Source organism: Pongo pygmaeus, chromosome 6 (genome assembly GCF_028885625.2).
Source record: "Pongo pygmaeus isolate AG05252 chromosome 6, NHGRI_mPonPyg2-v2.0_pri, whole genome shotgun sequence".
NCBI lineage: Eukaryota > Metazoa > Chordata > Mammalia > Primates > Hominidae > Pongo > Pongo pygmaeus.
The window spans coordinates 106,382,627-106,399,737 of NC_072379.2; the positions used below are offsets into that span (position 1 = coordinate 106,382,627).

At 40.1% G+C, this 17,111-nt stretch overlaps 1 protein-coding gene across 1 annotated transcript in view; it reads right to left on the minus strand.

Moving 5' to 3' along the window:
- The window catches only part of SLC26A3 (solute carrier family 26 member 3), a 37,620-nt gene extending 20,719 nt beyond the window's left edge, over positions 1–16,901 (minus strand). The window contains exons 1-8 of the mRNA XM_054494251.1: positions 16,792–16,901; positions 8,018–8,236; positions 7,381–7,520; positions 5,471–5,581; positions 4,699–4,880; positions 3,206–3,370; positions 1,052–1,204; positions 505–587 (exon numbers count right to left, since the gene is read on the minus strand). Of these exons, the coding sequence (XP_054350226.1) occupies positions 505–587; positions 1,052–1,204; positions 3,206–3,370; positions 4,699–4,880; positions 5,471–5,581; positions 7,381–7,520; positions 8,018–8,148 (965 nt within the window). The 5' untranslated portion in view covers positions 8,149–8,236; positions 16,792–16,901. The remainder of the gene's footprint in view (positions 1–504; positions 588–1,051; positions 1,205–3,205; positions 3,371–4,698; positions 4,881–5,470; positions 5,582–7,380; positions 7,521–8,017; positions 8,237–16,791) is intronic.
- Positions 16,902–17,111: the final 210 nt, after the last annotated feature.

Below are 17,111 nucleotides of genomic sequence, written 5' to 3' on the forward strand. Positions count from 1 at the left end.
TTTATATATTTTTAAAAAAACAAGAGATGGGGGTCTTGCTGTGTTGCCCAGACTGGTCTTGAACCCCCGGGCTCAAGTGATCCTCCCACCTTGGCCTCTCAAATTGCTGGGATTTCAGGCATGAGCCACTACGTCTGGACTTACTTTGCTTATTTTTATACTTTCACTACTTTGCTAAATTTTACTTTCCTGTGAGTTTCTACTGGTCTGTGTCCCTGCTTGTCTTGTTTGTGAGTTCTTCCACAAGGAGAAGCCTTCTGATATTAAGAACTGCATTCACTGTGGGGAGGCTGAAAAAAAAAAAAACAACTGCACACCCTGCCTTTCTTTGTAGCACCTTCCTAGAAGGAAAGCAGTGAGCCTTCCTTAGGGATGCAGGGTGCAGGGAGGATTCTGATGAGGGTTACCTGCAGGCTGACCTGCAGTTCGGATTGTACCTCTCCTGTCACTACTGCTAACTCTCTGCTTAGTGCATGGTGATGCCATCATCGAAGACACACTTACCCAGGATTCATGTCCCCAACCACAGCCACTCTAAACTTGGTTTTGAAGTCAAAGCCATAGGATACACCTGCTGCGATCACGGTCTGCAAAGTTGCAAATGGCCCAAGTTAGAAATGTGAGATGCAAGTAAGAGTCTTGCTTTGAAAAAAAATAAATTGCCAAAACCCACTTCTGTACCTGTTAAGTAAGAATTCCAGCCCAGGCTTTGTTACTTTTTAAGAAATTCGGAGGCAATTCTAACATGCCTCCAGGATTGAGAACCACAGCTAAATTCAAACGGCTCTAACACGACATTTTGTCAAGGGTCTTGCTCTCGGCACTATCCTTGTCTCACATGGAAAAAATTAACTCAAAATCTTAAGAGGAAGTTATTAAATTCTGAATAAAAATAAAACCATGCTAAACATTATGCCCGAAAACTGCAGAGATGGCCTCTGCCCCACTAAAACCTCCTGAGCTACAGATGGTGAAGGACTTTCAACATATAAAGTAGAGTAGAGTAACTATAGTAGAGTAACTATGACAGAGTCTGAAAATGATCAATTACCATAATGAATTCGATTGGAATAGGCACTGGAAGTTTGTCTTTGAAGCGCTGATTTATTTCTTTAACAATGGATACAACCAAAAGGACAATCAGAGCTGTCACCAGGTCTGCAATATTAGTCTTCTCTATTTGTGAGAATACAGACTCTAGTACCTACAATTACAAAAACAAAAACCACCAAAGCCCTATATTAATGCATAATTTGGATACAACAAATCTCCAAACAAATAAAAATAAACATGGAAGCAAAAAGACTGACAGAGACTGATGGTGATTTCCTGTTCTGCCCCGGTTTAATCGTGAATGTGAAATTGTAGAGAGTAGCGATGGAGATATGAGAAGAGTAAGTTAGCATAGTGTAGGCGGCACACTAGTTTAAGAATGCTTCTGGCATTTTTCTGGGAATCTCTATGGCTAGTGTCAAATTTTGTTGGATACTTTTCACATTTTTCCCACTGGTCTCCTGCCTTTATTAGGTCTCTTTGGTCATCACTTTTTATTTCACAGCCATCACTACTCTATCCAGGGAATAACTTCTGATCTTTGATAGTTTTGCTTAGTATGCTCAATTCATGGCCCTTTTTGGGGGTTTACACCCCCTCACATTTCTTAGCTGACTCTCTATGTCACTTCTGGAAAATAGTTTTCTGGTTAACTGTGCACTATGCATGGTCTTACTTCTTGAAGCTAGTTGGGTTCCACATCCACATACCCCCAAAAGCCCAAGCAGGCCAAAACTGGATCCCAAATTGCTTCTAGAACACTCCACTTCTGGAATGCCTCTGGATGGAATTGAGAGAGTGTTGGTTCCAATTGGGAGCAAGTTCTGTCTCAACTCCCAAAAACTGTTGGGAGTTGTTAAAAATCAAACACATCTACCATTGAGCTAATGTTAACAACAAAAATTAAGTAACACTTCTCCTATATTTGACTCAAGTATTTTCAAAAAAAAAAAATCTATGTTATTAAAAGCTTTACCATTTTGTCCCAAGTTTTAAAACTAAGAACACTATCTGTTCTACTTTGCATCCTCTGGAGGAGGGGAGAACTGCTGACCTATATAGTGGTAAATGTTCTTTTATTTTCTAAACGGGGTGCAAAAAGGACCCAAGAACTTCAATTCTAAAAGAATGAGACATGCTTTTCAAGAAACAGGAAAACATCATAACTCAATCAGCAAATTTCTTTCAAAATAAGATTTTAAGAAACATTTTAAAACTTGGGACAAAATGGTAAAGCTTTTAAAACATAGACTTTTTTTTTTCCTTTTGGAAAATACTTGAGTCAAATCTAAGAGAAGTGTTACTTAATTTTGTTGTTAACATTAGCTGTATGGTAGATGTGGTTGATTTTCAGTATTGTTCCCTTGCTACTTTTTCTTTTCTTTCCTTTCCTTTTTTCTTTCTTTTCTTTTCTTTTTTTTTTTTTTTTTTTTTTTTTTTTGAGACTATGTCTTGCTCTGTTGCCCAGGCTGGAGTGCGGTGGTGCAATCACAGCTCACTGCTGCCTCTAACTCTCTGGCTCAAGAGATCCTCTGCCTCGGCCTTCCAAAAAGCTGGGACTACAGACATGCACCACCATGCCCGGCTAATTATTTTATTTATCGTAAAGGTGAGGTTTCACTTTGTTGCACAGGCTGGTCTTGAACTCCTGGGTTCAAGTGTCATGTGATCCTCCTGCCTCAGGCTCCCAAAGTGCTGGGATTACAGGTATGAGCCATCATGCCTGGCTTTACTTTCTTTTTCTTTTCTTTTTTTTTTTTTTTGAGACGAGAGTCTCACTGTGTTGCCCAGGCTGGAGTGCAGTGGAGTGATCTCGACTCACTGCAAGATCCACCTCCCTAGTTCACACCATTCTCCTGCCTCAGCCTCCCGAGTAGCTGGGACTACAGGTGCCCGCCACCATGCCTGGCTATTTTTTTTTTTAATTTTTAGTAGAGACGGGGTTTCACTGTGTTAGCCAGGATGGTCTCGATCTCCTGACCTTGTGATCCGCCTGCCTCGGCCTCCCAAAGTGCTGCTTTCTTTTTTAATATGAATAAATTTTACAACCTGTAGGTAAACCCTATGGCAAAGGCATTAAAGGAAAGCTCTCTAAAAACACAGTAGTGAGTTTCATGTATTTCAGTATTTTTTAGGTGAAAAAAATACTTACTTTGAAAATTGAAAGTGGATCAGTGTGTGACGGGACTGTCAACTGAAAAATGAATTTGAGTTGGGAAACCAAAACATGAACAGCAGCAGCAGTAGTGAAGCCACTGATGAGGGACTCAGATAGGTATATCACTACAAATCCAATCCGCAGAATCCCAAAAGCCAACTGGAAAGAGAACAAAAGCCTTTGTCAGCATAGATTAGGAGTATACCTCAGCAAACTCAAGGACCCGCAACTGAAATAATATTACACAAAACGTAAAGGTTCAAACTGTATGTACATGCCTTGAATAAGCAAATGTCCCTGCCTCCTGGGACACCTCCCATCCAGGGTTCCTCGCTCTCCTTCCCTTCCACCACATCATCTAGGTGGAACGTTACATGGTATTCACATAGGATATAAGTCTAGTTTGCCCCCAAGAAGTAACAGGCTTATTCACACTTAATTTATTTTTAAGTGTGCTGTCTTTGGAAGACTCATAGGCCTTTTCTAGTAGAATCTTAGCTAGCATCAGCCCTCATAAATTTGCTGATGTAATTTTAAGTTATACTTTCTAGCTGCTGGAACATACATGAGCGAGTGTCTATCCTGTTTCCTCAAAGTTGCTCAGCTTGCTTAAGAAATACATAACTGCATATTGGACATCAGAAGTGCTTGGTTCTAGCTGGGGGAAAAGGATGGTTAATTCACCCCTAAAGCATCATTGTTTTGCAATAAAGTGAATTGGATGGATTCTCCTTCCCTTGGATACTTGGCCTGTCTTTCTGCTCACGTCTCCAGAACGCAGCCAGAGCTGTGGCTGCCCAAAGCCCAGTTGGGTTCCATTTCTATACTAGGTTCAGAAATGTATTAGAAATAACTAACCAAATTGTCAATAAGACACATGCTTATGTCCTTGTAGAAATTGACTTTTTCTTTCTTTAAGAAGTGGTCTTAACCAGTAATATCATTATCCATAAACTTAGGCAACATCTCAAAAAGTCCATGACATTTTCACTATTCAGCAGGAGTGTCAGCGTATGGCTTGGGAGCGAGACTTTAGGCTCCACCATAAACCTCTTCAGTTTTCCCCAAAATTGACATGAACAGTTCAAAGCCCCCATCCCTTCCAACTAGATTATAGTTGCTGAAGTATTAAAGAAAAAATTCCAAAGCCACCAGTATGACGATTTCTTGTATACAGTTATGTTTCTTGACTCTATCAATTCCCAGATATATGTTGAAGCATTTCACTTGTCACTGTTTGTGCCTCTCCATTCCTCTTCTTCCTTCTGTCTAGACCCACATTCATTCGTTTTTGTACTGTTGACCCACTCCTCTCCCTCTGGTTGTGGTGAGTGACCCTTCTTACAGTATTTCCTATGGGCCATGAGGGAGAGACACAAACCAAAGGGAAGATGGGGAGGAGTGGCAGGGGGGAGGAAAAATAGAGAGATGTGTAACAGTCAAGACGAACAGATTGAGGTGGGCAAGTTACATGAGAAGGTGCTCACCTGGATGATTCCAGAAAGCACTGTGACTGATGCCGCCACCATCACCTTCCTGTCATCCAGTGATGAAGAATTACTCGAGTTGTTAGACAATCCCGAAGTAGTTGCATTGCCATCTGGGACTGCTCCTGAAACTGCTCCTGAAACTGCTAGTCCCACCATCATACTCAGAATCGGAAACGGACCTAATTAACAGTGGGTGAATTGTGGTCAGTATATGCCTCTCTAAAGCATATTGTCTTTCAACCACAGAATAAGAGCATATAAAATGACTGGCGAGGCTGGGCGTGGTGGCTCACGCCTGTAATCCCAGCACTTTGGGAGGCCGAGGCGGGCGGATCACCTGAGGTCGGGAGTTTGAGACCAGCCTGACCAACATGGAGAAGCTTTGTCTCTACCAACAATACAAAAATTAGTCAGGCGTGATGGCGCATGCCTGTAATCCCAGCTACTTGGGAGGCTGAGGCAGGAGAATCGCTTGAACCTGGGAGGTGGAGGTTGCAGTGAGCTGAGATCATGCCACTGCACTCCAACCTGGGCCACAAGAGCAAAACTCCGTCTCAAAAAATAAATATAAATAAATAAATAAATAAATAAATAAAATGGCTGCCATCTGTGACCCTGCCCTCCTTCTCAAACCCTGGTCCTAATTCTCACAGGAGACCATGACTCTTCTCCTGGATTATGTGAAATTTGGAATTGATACAAGGTATGGCTAATAAAATTCATAAAGAAAAAACAATGTGAGCATTAATCAGCTCAGTAACTGACTTACCCACGGATATGTGTCTGGAAGTGCCGAAGAAAAGGTAGATTATGGCTGGGAAAAAGGATGCATACAACCCATAGACTGGGGGAATGTCGACCAGCAGAGCAAATGCTAAACCTGTAAACACATAAGCAGCAGAGCCCTTACTCTGTGCAAGAGGAATCGAAGACATTCTCATTTGGTTCTTATGGTACTTAGAATTGGATCCTAAAAATGTTACCTCATTAATTCAAAATGTATTAAAAATGTAAATGTAAGAACTAAAACTATAAAACTTTTAGAAGAAAGCATAGGTATAAATCTTTGTGACCTGGATTTGTCAATGGTTTCTTAGAAATGACACCTACGGCATAAGCCAGCGGTCCCCAACCTTTTTGGCACCAGAGACTGGTTTTGTGGAAGATAATTTTTCCACTGACTAGGGAAGGGGAGATGGTTTTGGGATGACTCAAGTGTATTACATTTTTTGTGCACTTTATTTCTATTATTATTACATTGTAATATATAATGAAATAATTATACAATTCACCATAATGTAGAATCAGTGGGAGCCCTGAGCTTGTTTTCCTGCAACTAGATGGTTCCCTCTGGGGGTGATGGGAGACCGTGACAGATCATTAGACATTAGATTCTCATAAGGAGCATGCAACCTAGATCCCTTGTGTGCACAGTTCACGATAGGGTTTGCACTCCTATGAGAATATAATGTTGTCGCTGATCTAACAGGAGGTGGAGCTCAGGAGGTAAAGAGAGCAATGAGGAGTGGCTGTAAATACAGATGAGGCTTCATTTGCTCACCTGCCACTCACCTCCTGCTGTGTGGCCCGGTTCTTAACAGGCCACGGACCTGTACTGGTCTGTGGCCCAGGGATTGGGGACCCCTGGCATAAGCAACCAATAAAAAAAACAGATACACTGGACTTAATCACAATTTAAAAATGCGTACTTCAAAGGATACTATCAAGAAAGTTAACCAATAATTCACAAAATAAAAAAGTTATTTGCAAATTGTATATCTGACAAGGGTCTGGTATCCAGAATATAGAAACAACACTTGCAACTCCACAACAAAAAGACAAATAACCCAATTTAAAAATGGATATAAAATTTGAATAGACATGTTTCAAAAGATATACGAATGGCCAATAAACACCTGGAAAAAATATTCAATATTGCTAGTCATTAGAGAAATGCAAATGAAAACCACAATGAGATACCACTTCACACTCACTGGGATAGCTAAAAGAAAAAAGATGGACAATAACAAGTGTTGATGATATGGAGAAATTTGAACTCTCATACACTGCTAGTGGCAATGTAAAATGGTATAGCTACTTTAGAAAATAAGTTAGCAATTCCACAAATGATTAAATATAGAGTTACCATATGATCCAGCAATTACAATCCTAGTGATATAGCCAAGAAAATTGAAGCATGTTCACACAAATATTTGTACACAGATGTTCAAAATAGAATTACTCATAACTCATAATAGCCCCCAAGTGGAAACAACTCAAATGTTCATCAACTGATGAGCGGATAAAAAAATTGTGATATGCCCATACAACAGAATACTTATTTGTCCATAAAATGGAATGAAGTACCAATACATGCTACAATATGGATCAACCTTGAAAACATTACAGTGAGTGAAAGAAACCAGACACAAAGTGCCATGTATTGTATTATTTCATTCGCATAAAATATCCAGAATAGGCAAATCCACAGAGAAAGGGTGGGGGGCATGTGAAGTTAATGGGTAAGGGATTTTTAGGGGTTGGTGGTGGTGAAAATGTTCCAGAATTAGGTAGTGGTGACAGATGCACAACCTAGTGAATATACGAAAAGTCCCTGAGCTGTACACACTCAAAGGATGAATTTTATGGTATATAAATTATACTTAAAAAAATTTTTACCTTGTAGTACGGCCACAATCCCTGTGCTGATACCAGAAACAATATCACTGAGCAACCATTCTTTAAGCCGGTATGCTGGCAACCAAGATGCTATGGGGAACAAAGAGAGGACAATTCTCTTGGCCTTTTGTGCGGAACAGCTGAAAACATGGAAAGCCACAGGTCAGTCAATTAACATCAAACTTTAAGTTTAGTACCTGTCGGTGGGAAATTGGTAAAGATGGTAATATGCTAAAGATTAAACTAGTAATTTCACTCCCAGTAACATTCTTTACCCATAATCAGCTGCCCTCTGGTCACCAACAAAGGATTTTTTAAAATGCTTGCTTTTCTTTAACCATAATAGACCTATTTGTCATCCTCAGCTCAAATCATGCAATATTTCAAACGAGAATTTTCCTCTGTCCCCATCTGTTAGTTGTCTGATTTGGAAAGACCGTGTTGATAAGCCGAGATGGGGTTCATTTTAGACACTACCTTTCCAACTCTGTCAGGGAGTAGGAGGTTTGGAAACTAAAGAGGAAAGAACTGTAGGCTGTGGACTAGAGCCAGAAGGGAGAGTTGGAAAGTTAGAAAATTTAGGAGAAAGTGTTTCAAAAATGTATTCCTAATGCCAATACCTTAAAAAATATCTTACCTACAACACACTTTGAGATGATCCAGAAATGTTTTATGATGTCTGTCTCTCTTTTTATGACTTTCGTCAAAAGCATTTGTCGAATACACTGGCCTGGCCACAATATACTGATTCCCAAAGGGTTCAATCATTTTGATTTTTCTGTTGGCTGTGGCAAGTTGAAGACCTTTGGAACTATGTGGTGAACACTTCTTCTTGCCTTTAGCAGGTTAAAAATGCCTGAAACCAAACAGAGCTTGCTTCTTAAATAACTCAGAGATAATGTGATGCAATTTACAGATGAGTGAGCTCCGAACTGAATGTTACCACCTTTTAAGATCAAAAAAGGCAGGATTAAGGGACCTAGATTGTGTTTTGCGACAGCGATATTTTATTCCGGTGAGCTGGACATGGCTTTTTTAGGTAAGTAAACAAGAGCTTTATTTTATTTTTTAATTTGCCAAAAAGTAACAAAATTGACTCAGTTTATGAATCATTTAGTCAATTTTTTACTTATAAGGCAAGATACTCTCATCAACTTTTTTCCCAGAAATATTTCCAAAGTTAAGGCATTGAAGTGTTGGGACAGATTAGATTTAAAGTTTATTTATTGCCCCTAACTCCAGTCCAGACTGTTCCAATTTACCCAACAGAATTTTAAAATTTGATTTTTTTACCTTGTAAAATTAAAAAATTGTGAAATTTAAAGGTATTGCCTATTTCAGTTATTTCCTTATTGTTTCTGGGAGTTAGAGTTTTACAATTTGTGGTTAAGGAAACTATGAAACAAACTAAATATTATTTGTTTACTTTATTTGTGAGTAATAAGGTCTTTTTAAAGGAATGATCCTGGGCAAGTTCCTTAACCTCTCTGAGCCTTGCCTGTATAATGGGGATAAAGATATTCAAGTTTCAGGTGATTGTGAAGATTAAATAAGGTTTCCAAAGCATCTAGTTTATATCCAACACACTATAGGCATTTACTAAATGGTAGTTATTATTTTAATTATTAGCATTTTCTACACAAAATGTTTAAGTTTTTAATTCTTATCTCAATCCTGTTCTATTATGCTTAAAAGATCAATTTTACAAAATGTTTAAATGCACATTACCAGGTTAGCCTTCACAATTCGAGGCAGTTACTCTTATTATTTTATTATTATTATTTTATTCTTACAAATGATAAAATAATCACACACACTCCAAACCCACACTAAAATGGAAATACTTTTTCTTGGGACATACAGCTTGTTAAAATGGCAGAAATGGTACCTGCATTTTCAGACTTCTTTGCTATCTTTTCTATGTCATGCAGCTTCTCTATTGTTCAATATGAACATAATCGAAGAACATTCCAACTAACTGCTAGCATTTTTTCCCTCTAATCTTGTTCTATATTACTACTCATAATGCCCAAGTTTTGTTCCTCAACTTCAATCACAGCGATTAATTGAATTATCTCACACTAGATAGCATCTTGTTATACCGTGCCCTCATATACCTTATGGGATTTTCAGCATGTTTGCAGAGCTCAAGTTATAACCAGGAATCAGATGCTGGCCTCTACTGCTGGCCCCACTTGACCTCTCTTTGATCACCCATTTTTCTCTCCCACCCCATTTTCTAGTTTCCTCTAAAGTCCTCTGTACTAACTTTTGACCACAATGTACTGCTTCTGCCCCAAATCTCTGGCTTGACCTCCAGGATTTGAGTTCCTTTGAGTTCAGTTATGACTCCCTTATTATTATTATTATTATTAGAGACAGGATCTCACTGTCGCTTAGGGTAGAATGCAGTGGTGCAATCATAGCTCACTATGGCCTCTTAACTCCTAGGCTCAAGCGGTCCTCCTGTCTCCTGAGTAGCTGGGACTACAGGTGTGGTCCACCATGCCCTGCTAATTTTTAAAATATTTCAGTAGAGGCAGGGATCTTTCATATGTTGCCCAGGCTGGCCTCAAACTCCTAGGCTTAAGCAATCCTTCAGCCTCAGCCTCCCAAGTAGCTGATAGGTGCACCACCAGGGCCTAGGTTATGACATTTAGATCCTCCTTTGCTATTCTTTCTGGGCCTCTCCTCCCCTGCCACTCCCAAGTGCTTCTTTTCTCTTTTGTTTCCATTCCCTCTTCCATCTCTCCACCCACACTGCAGGGGTCAAATCCCACTAACTAGACAGTACTTCCCATTGTCAGAAGAACTTGCTCGCAAAGTGGAGGTGACTTGTGCATTGCTGTGCAGAGCATGGATTTTTGTCTTTTTTTTGCTGATTACCAACAACATGATTGGAGCATTAATAATTAAGATCTAATCCATGGTCAATCACTTCTGACATCTTGGATTTCTCACAAAGGGTATCTGGAATATCTTATAAGAACAGCTTTAATCCTTTGAAGGAACCAACCTAGCCAACCTTAGGATGAAGAAGACTTCAGCACTGTGTATTTGTATTTCTGTCAGATGCTGCTATGACAGGAAAAAAAAAAAAGATTCTGCTCTTTGCTTGCTTTACTCATGCTTTCCTCAAGAAGTTCACAGAAATGTATTAGTTATCTTCCCTAAAAAAATATCTTGAAGGTACTTATGTTCTTCTGGCTGTTGTATTTTTTTTTTTTATTTTAATTTTTTTTTGCCGATGACAATGATGGGAGAAATATAACTTCATTTCTAATCAGCTTCCTTCTCTGAGGATGGCTATGGCTGTCTCTTTAGTGGGCTTTCTTATACCTCCAGCTGAATCAAGAGCCTGAACTCTGGCTGTCTTGCCAGTAAAAGCCTCCTCCTCATACCCAAGCACTGCCTGCAAGGGGACTGCTCAGGGTAGGAATCAGGGGAGCTTAAGAAATCTTTCCGGCCAGGTGCGGGGTGGCTCACGCCTGTAATCCCAGCACTTTGGGAGGCTGAGGCAGGAGGATCACTTGAGGTCAGGGGTTCAAGACCAACCTGGCCAACACAGTGAAAACTTGTCTCTACTAAAAACACAAAAATTAGCCAGGCGTGGTGGCGGGCACCTGTAATCGCAGCTACTCAGGAGGCTGAGACAGGAGAATTGCTTGAACCCGGGAGGCAGCGGTTGCAGTGATCTGAAATCATGCCCCTGCACTCCAGCCTGGGTGACATGTCGAGCAAGACTCCATCTCAAAAAAAAAAAAAAAGAAAAGAAAAGAAATCTTTCCAGACTTTAGGGAGAAATCTTGAGGGCCACATTCCAGCCTTTTTGTTTTCCCCTTGCACCCATCCCCGCTTCCAAAAGCTATGCCTCCATGTGTAACATACAATGTGGGCCTCTGAATCAACTACCCCAATGGTACCTCTGCTGAAGAGATGTTCCAGATAGTCATAAATTAATGACATTCTCCATGTCATCATTTCTGAGATTCTTGAGCATGACCTTCATTTTTTTTTGTTTGTTTGTTTGTTTTTTTTTTTGAGACGGAGTCTTGCCCTGTCGCCCAGGCTGGAATGTAGTGGCGAGATCTCGGCTCATCTTTAATTAGGAATTCAAAAGAGATTTTTTAAACTTTTTTTTCACCTGAACAAGTTACATTTTTGCCAGAAATTCTTGGAAAACACTTTTTTCTGGTTCCTGGAATCACAATTCCAATTTCAAATATTACGCCCATATTAATGTAAAAGCCTTTTCATGTTCTATCTTCATGGATCTCTGAGTTCCTTGGGGTGTCTGTGGATTTGGGGATTGAAATTCATTCGCAGAGTCCCTTCCTCTTACTAATTATAGAATCCCAAGCCTTGTTTGTATATATTTCCACTTTTATTTGCTTCCCTATGACGTGCTTTTTATTATTTTTTTGGCCTTTATGATATATATATTACATACATAGACACACACGTAGACATTCATATACCTACATATCTTGGTGCTGTGGCTTAGTCATACACATTGTTGTTCTCTGCTTTTTTTTTTTTCTTTTTGAGCAGAAATTTAATCCTGGGACTAATTTCTGAAGTTCAGTTTCTCAGTTTAACTATTCCCATGTATTAACAACTTTTTGATATTTCTAGGGATTGTCATGTACATACCTCCCCACCACTCCAAGTTCCACCCATTTCCAACCTGCAGACTGGCCTCCAGTTGCGAGAACCTCCACTCTGCCTGCCCTGCTCTGCTGAGAAGTGTCTTTTGGCCCTGACCTTTCCACTCAGTGTTTATCTATTCTGTGTTTTAGTCTTTCAGAGGTCTGCCCTTTTTGCTGGGAAACAACTAATTTGAACCAAGATGCTGATGAGCAGTGCTAGGATTTGTCTTTAATTAGCGGTCATTTGAAACCAGCAGACAAGCAAGGGTGCAGAACACTTCCCAGCCCGTCCGCAGTCACATTAGATGCCTCCACTCTTGGACAAGGCAGCTCCTAGTAGCATCACCCCTCCATAGCTGCTCAAGCTGAGAAAGGCCTTCAATGGAGACATCACTGAAAATGCCATACTGTGCCTGAAATCTGCTGAAAACACGACTCACCTCATGGATCTCAAAATATCTCTGAGCCAGTCAGTGCAAAACCAGAGGTAAGCCAGCCCTATTTCATGAATTAGTCCTTGGACAATGGGAAATACAGCAGCGTCCTGATAACTGTACTTGGGGGAGCAGGTGAGAGATGGGAGAACAAGCAGAATAATTGCTCCAGTGAGCACCTTCAGAGGGATCTCCATCAGCAGCCAGAGGAATCAGAAATCAAGCGCACAAGAAGCTCCACATTCTGGTTAGTGCGAGGCTGGATAGAAGCAGGGAGATGATGGCATCAGAATGGGAGAGGGCTGGAGTGGTGAATGGAGGGGAGGGGGTCTCAGCACTGAGGTTGGTTAAGAGAGCTCAGAAGAGGTCAGAGGCTGAGGTGGGCAATAATCATTACTATTATTTTTCATCAATTCTATTACTACATTGCCCAAGATGCTGAAGAAGGAAGTCAAACCTAATTTAATTGGGAGGTACAACAGAAAAGAGTGAGACTTTGGCAACTAAGCACACCAGGTTTCAAATCCTTGCCTTGCCATATCTTAACTACGTTTGCTATGAGCCAGTGATTCAAGCCATCAATTTTCTTTTTTTTTTGAAACAGAGTCTTGCTCTGTCGCCCACGCTGGAGGCTGGAGTGCAGTGGTGCGATTTCGGCTCACTGCAAACTCCACCTCCCAGGTTCAAGTGATTCTCCTGCTTCAGCCTCCCGAGTAGCTGGGACTACAGGCACCCGTTACCATGCCCAGTTAAGTTTTTGTATTTTTAGTAGAGATGGAGTTTCGCCATGTTGGCCAGGCTGGTCTTGAACTCCTGGCCTCAAGTGGTCTGCCTGCCTCGGCCTCCCAAAATGCTGGGATTACAGGCGTGAGCACCCGGCCCAAGCCTTCAATTTCCTAATAGCAAAACGAAGAGACCATTATTTTCCTTCTAGGGCTGTTCTTAAAACTGAAAGCAGGGTATACAAAGGGAGACTTCTTAGCCTTAAGTTCATAGGTAGCAGTCTCAGAAGTGAGTTTAGTATTGACTGTTTAGACTGAATTTACAACTGGTCCACATGACAAAAGTCAGCTAGAACCTGTTGGAAAATGTTAGTGCTGCCAACTTTTCTATGACTTTATGTTTACTCTAAGCTTATCTTTAGAAGTAGCAGTTTTCCATTTTTATCCTAGTTTGTTTTAACGTAGTTTTAAAATTATCTATCTATCTGAGCTTCCTAGAATGGCATACAAGGTCCTTCATGTTTTGGCTCTGGTCTATCTCACAAGCTTCTTCACTCCTCCTTCACAATTGCAGCAGCTTCCTAACACACTATGATATTTAGCAGTTCCGTATCTTTGTACACATGATTTCCTTTGTGTTTTTCTTCTCCAATACCTGGTAGATTCCAATTCATTCTTAAAAATACTCAGCACAACTGGGCGCCATGGCTCATGCCTGTAATCTTGGCACATTGGGAGACTGAAGTGGGAGGATTGCTTGAGGCCAGGAGTTCAAGACCAGCCTGGCCAATATAAAGAAACCCTGTCTCTAAAAAAAAAACAAAAAAAACAAAACAACAACAAACTAACAAACAAACAAAAAAAACACAACTCAGCTGACCATTGATTCATTTCTTCACTCCTTCAACAAACATGTATCAGCCTATTATTTGTCAGGAACTCAGTTCCTAAAACAGTTGTAGAAGATAAGAAAATGATGTAAAGCCTTCATGGAATCCCTAGATAGAGTTAATCATTTCCTTCTTGTAAGTACCTTGTATATATGTCTATTCCATGTCATACATTATTTGTTTATGTTTCTCTTCCCTTTAAGACTGAGTTTCCCAAGGGCGAGGCCCAAATCTTAACCATTTTTCCCTCTTTTGCTAGGTCCTATGACATAGTAAGTATACAAGAAAGTTTGTTGAAATAAACTGAACTATGAGCAAAAGATATATAAATAATGTAGACCTAAACTCCAAAGTTTACATACACAGGAGAAGTGCCCAAAATAATTGGTGCAGATAATAAATTGGAAGAAGGGATGTAAATGTGGGTTGGAGTTAGGAAGGTTTTGTGAAGGAACTGTGAGTCTTGGGTTAGACTTTAAAGAACAGATAGGTTTGGCAGGGGTGATGACAAAGCAGTGGGCAATAAGCAAATCATGTCAAAAGATATTGAGAGTTCCAAACACTGAAACAGAAGGCTTTGTTGGCCCATAGGCTAAACCGTTAGAGAAATGTTGGGATGCAGCATAGCAAGGGGTTTCACACCCAGTAGGCTCACAGAAGGCGAAAGAGAATCCCTGGCCATTTCTATAAGGCTTTGAGGTTTTCTGAGCACTTTCACTTTGCTTCCTTGAGTATTACTGTGTGATGGAAGCAGACAAGATAGGCTGTATTGTCACTAATTTACAGATGAAGAAATGGAGATGAGAGAAGATAAATGACTTTCTCAACTTCCCAGAGCCAGGATGAGAAGCCACATCTTGTGAATAACTGACTCTCTCCACTACATCTTCTTCTCTGCTACATATTGAATGTCAGGGGGCTCAGCCCCTACCCCCAAGAGAGACAAGGCAAAAGAACAAGGTGAGGCACCTTCAGGGTCCTTGCTTTTGAGCATGAAAGCCTCACACTCCTACACTCAATATCCACAACACAAAACATGAGCCTGGTGGCCTAGGGACCAATCTCCTTGAGGTGACTTGCTTTATTCTTCCCCTTCTTCTCAACAAAGTGACAAAGAGGCTAGAGAAGCCTCTTCTTTTCTCTTTGGAGAATCAAAGACTTTTATTGTAGAGAAGAGCTAGACTGTGTTATTGCATATTTATTCTTGTAATTGAAAAATATTCATTCTCATTTTCTGAATGATTTTGTTTCTTAGTCGAATATGAGCTGTTTAGGAGGTATTAAACATTTGTTCATGTCTTTATATACTTACTTATTCCCTTATCCAGAGGGAGAAGGCAAAGTATGTATTGTGTTACCCCATTTTACTTGTTTCTGAAATCAAATTAGTTGCTTCCTAATTTTTCATTAGCAATAATCCTTGGCCGGATGGGGTGGCACATGCCTGTAATCCCAGCACTTTGGAAGACTGAGGTGGACAGATAACCTGAGGTCAGGAGTTCGAGACCAGCCTGGCCAACATGGCGAAACCCTGTCTCTACTAAAAATACAAAAAAAAAAAAAAGCCAGGCACAGGGGAGCATGCCTGTAGTATCAGCTGCTTGGGAGGCTGAGGCAGGATAATCACTTGAACCTGGGAGGCGGAGGTTGCAGTGAGCAGAAATTGTGCCACTGCACTCCAGCCTGGGCGACACAGTGAGAATCCATCTCAGAAAAAAAAAAAAAAAGGAATGAGCTTTATGCAGTCAAATTTCGTGACACAGTTTTTCCAAATGACTAACTTACTTCAGAAAAGAGAATTATTTAGTCCAATAATTTGATAAATTGTTCCTCACTTGCATATACAAAGAAAGTTGTATAATCTTTTCCTGACATTTTAAAGAATAAAACAGATTTTATCTTGATAGAGTTAGTAACGTATGGGATAAGTGCTCATACATTACTAATATATTATATTATATTATACTATTTGTGGCATAGGGCATTCTGCTACTTTCCAGTGACCATTTTCTCCCCATCTCTATTCTCTTTCCATTCTCTATCCTTCTTACTCCCATTGCCTTTTCTTCTCTCCCTGTTTCCCTTAGTCTTGGACTTTCTAGGATGTCTAGCAGATAAATTTCTCACTTCTAGACCATATGCCCCCCACCCCCTTTTTTTTTTTTAAGAGACAAGGTGTTGCCATGTTGCCCAGGCTGATCTCAAACTCTTGGGCTAAGCTATCCTCCTGCCTTAGCCTCTTGAGTAGCTAGGACTACAGGTACATACCCCTATGCCTGTCTGGGACCAGATGGCCTTTCTGAATCTTTTCTAGTAGGTGATTCTGTCTCCTGGAGAAACTCTTTCCTTAAAGCTTGCTTTTTTTTTTTTTTTTGCCAACCCTCAGAGCAATCTATCTATAAAGTCAAGATTTGAGTGGAGAATTAAAGGAATTATCTGAATAATTAAAACAAGAACACTAATATCTTTGAAAAGGCTATAATGATGCCTACAACCATTTACTTGTTAAATTAAAGTCTACTTAAATATTTATTCCACATTGCTAGTGCTCCAGACATACATGCATAGCTTATTAGTGGATTCATTCAAAATATTCACACACATGGAATAAATTTAAGAACATAATAACTCCTAAATAGGCTTTGATCAGAAAAAATACCATTTTCAAGGAACAGAAAACCAGTTTGAATATAACAATCATAAATTTGGTTCCTACCTGACATACACTCTGTGAGGAGCTTCTGCAACAGTGGTACATTTTCAAGATAAAGTTCTAAGTTCTAGTTCTCAGAGGCAGTGTCCATCCACTCAGGTCTACAGGCTCTGCATGCATCCATATGCATAGGGATGTCTATATATAGACTATGTAAGACAGTGGACAAATTACCTTTCTGTCAGCTTTAATAATTAACTTTCATTAACTTTTACAACAATGAAAAGACTGCAATGTGGTCTTGACCTTTGAGACTTTGATCAGCAGAAGTGATGATGAAAATTGCTTCCTCAAGTTCCTTGTGAGATTAAACCACCCATTGC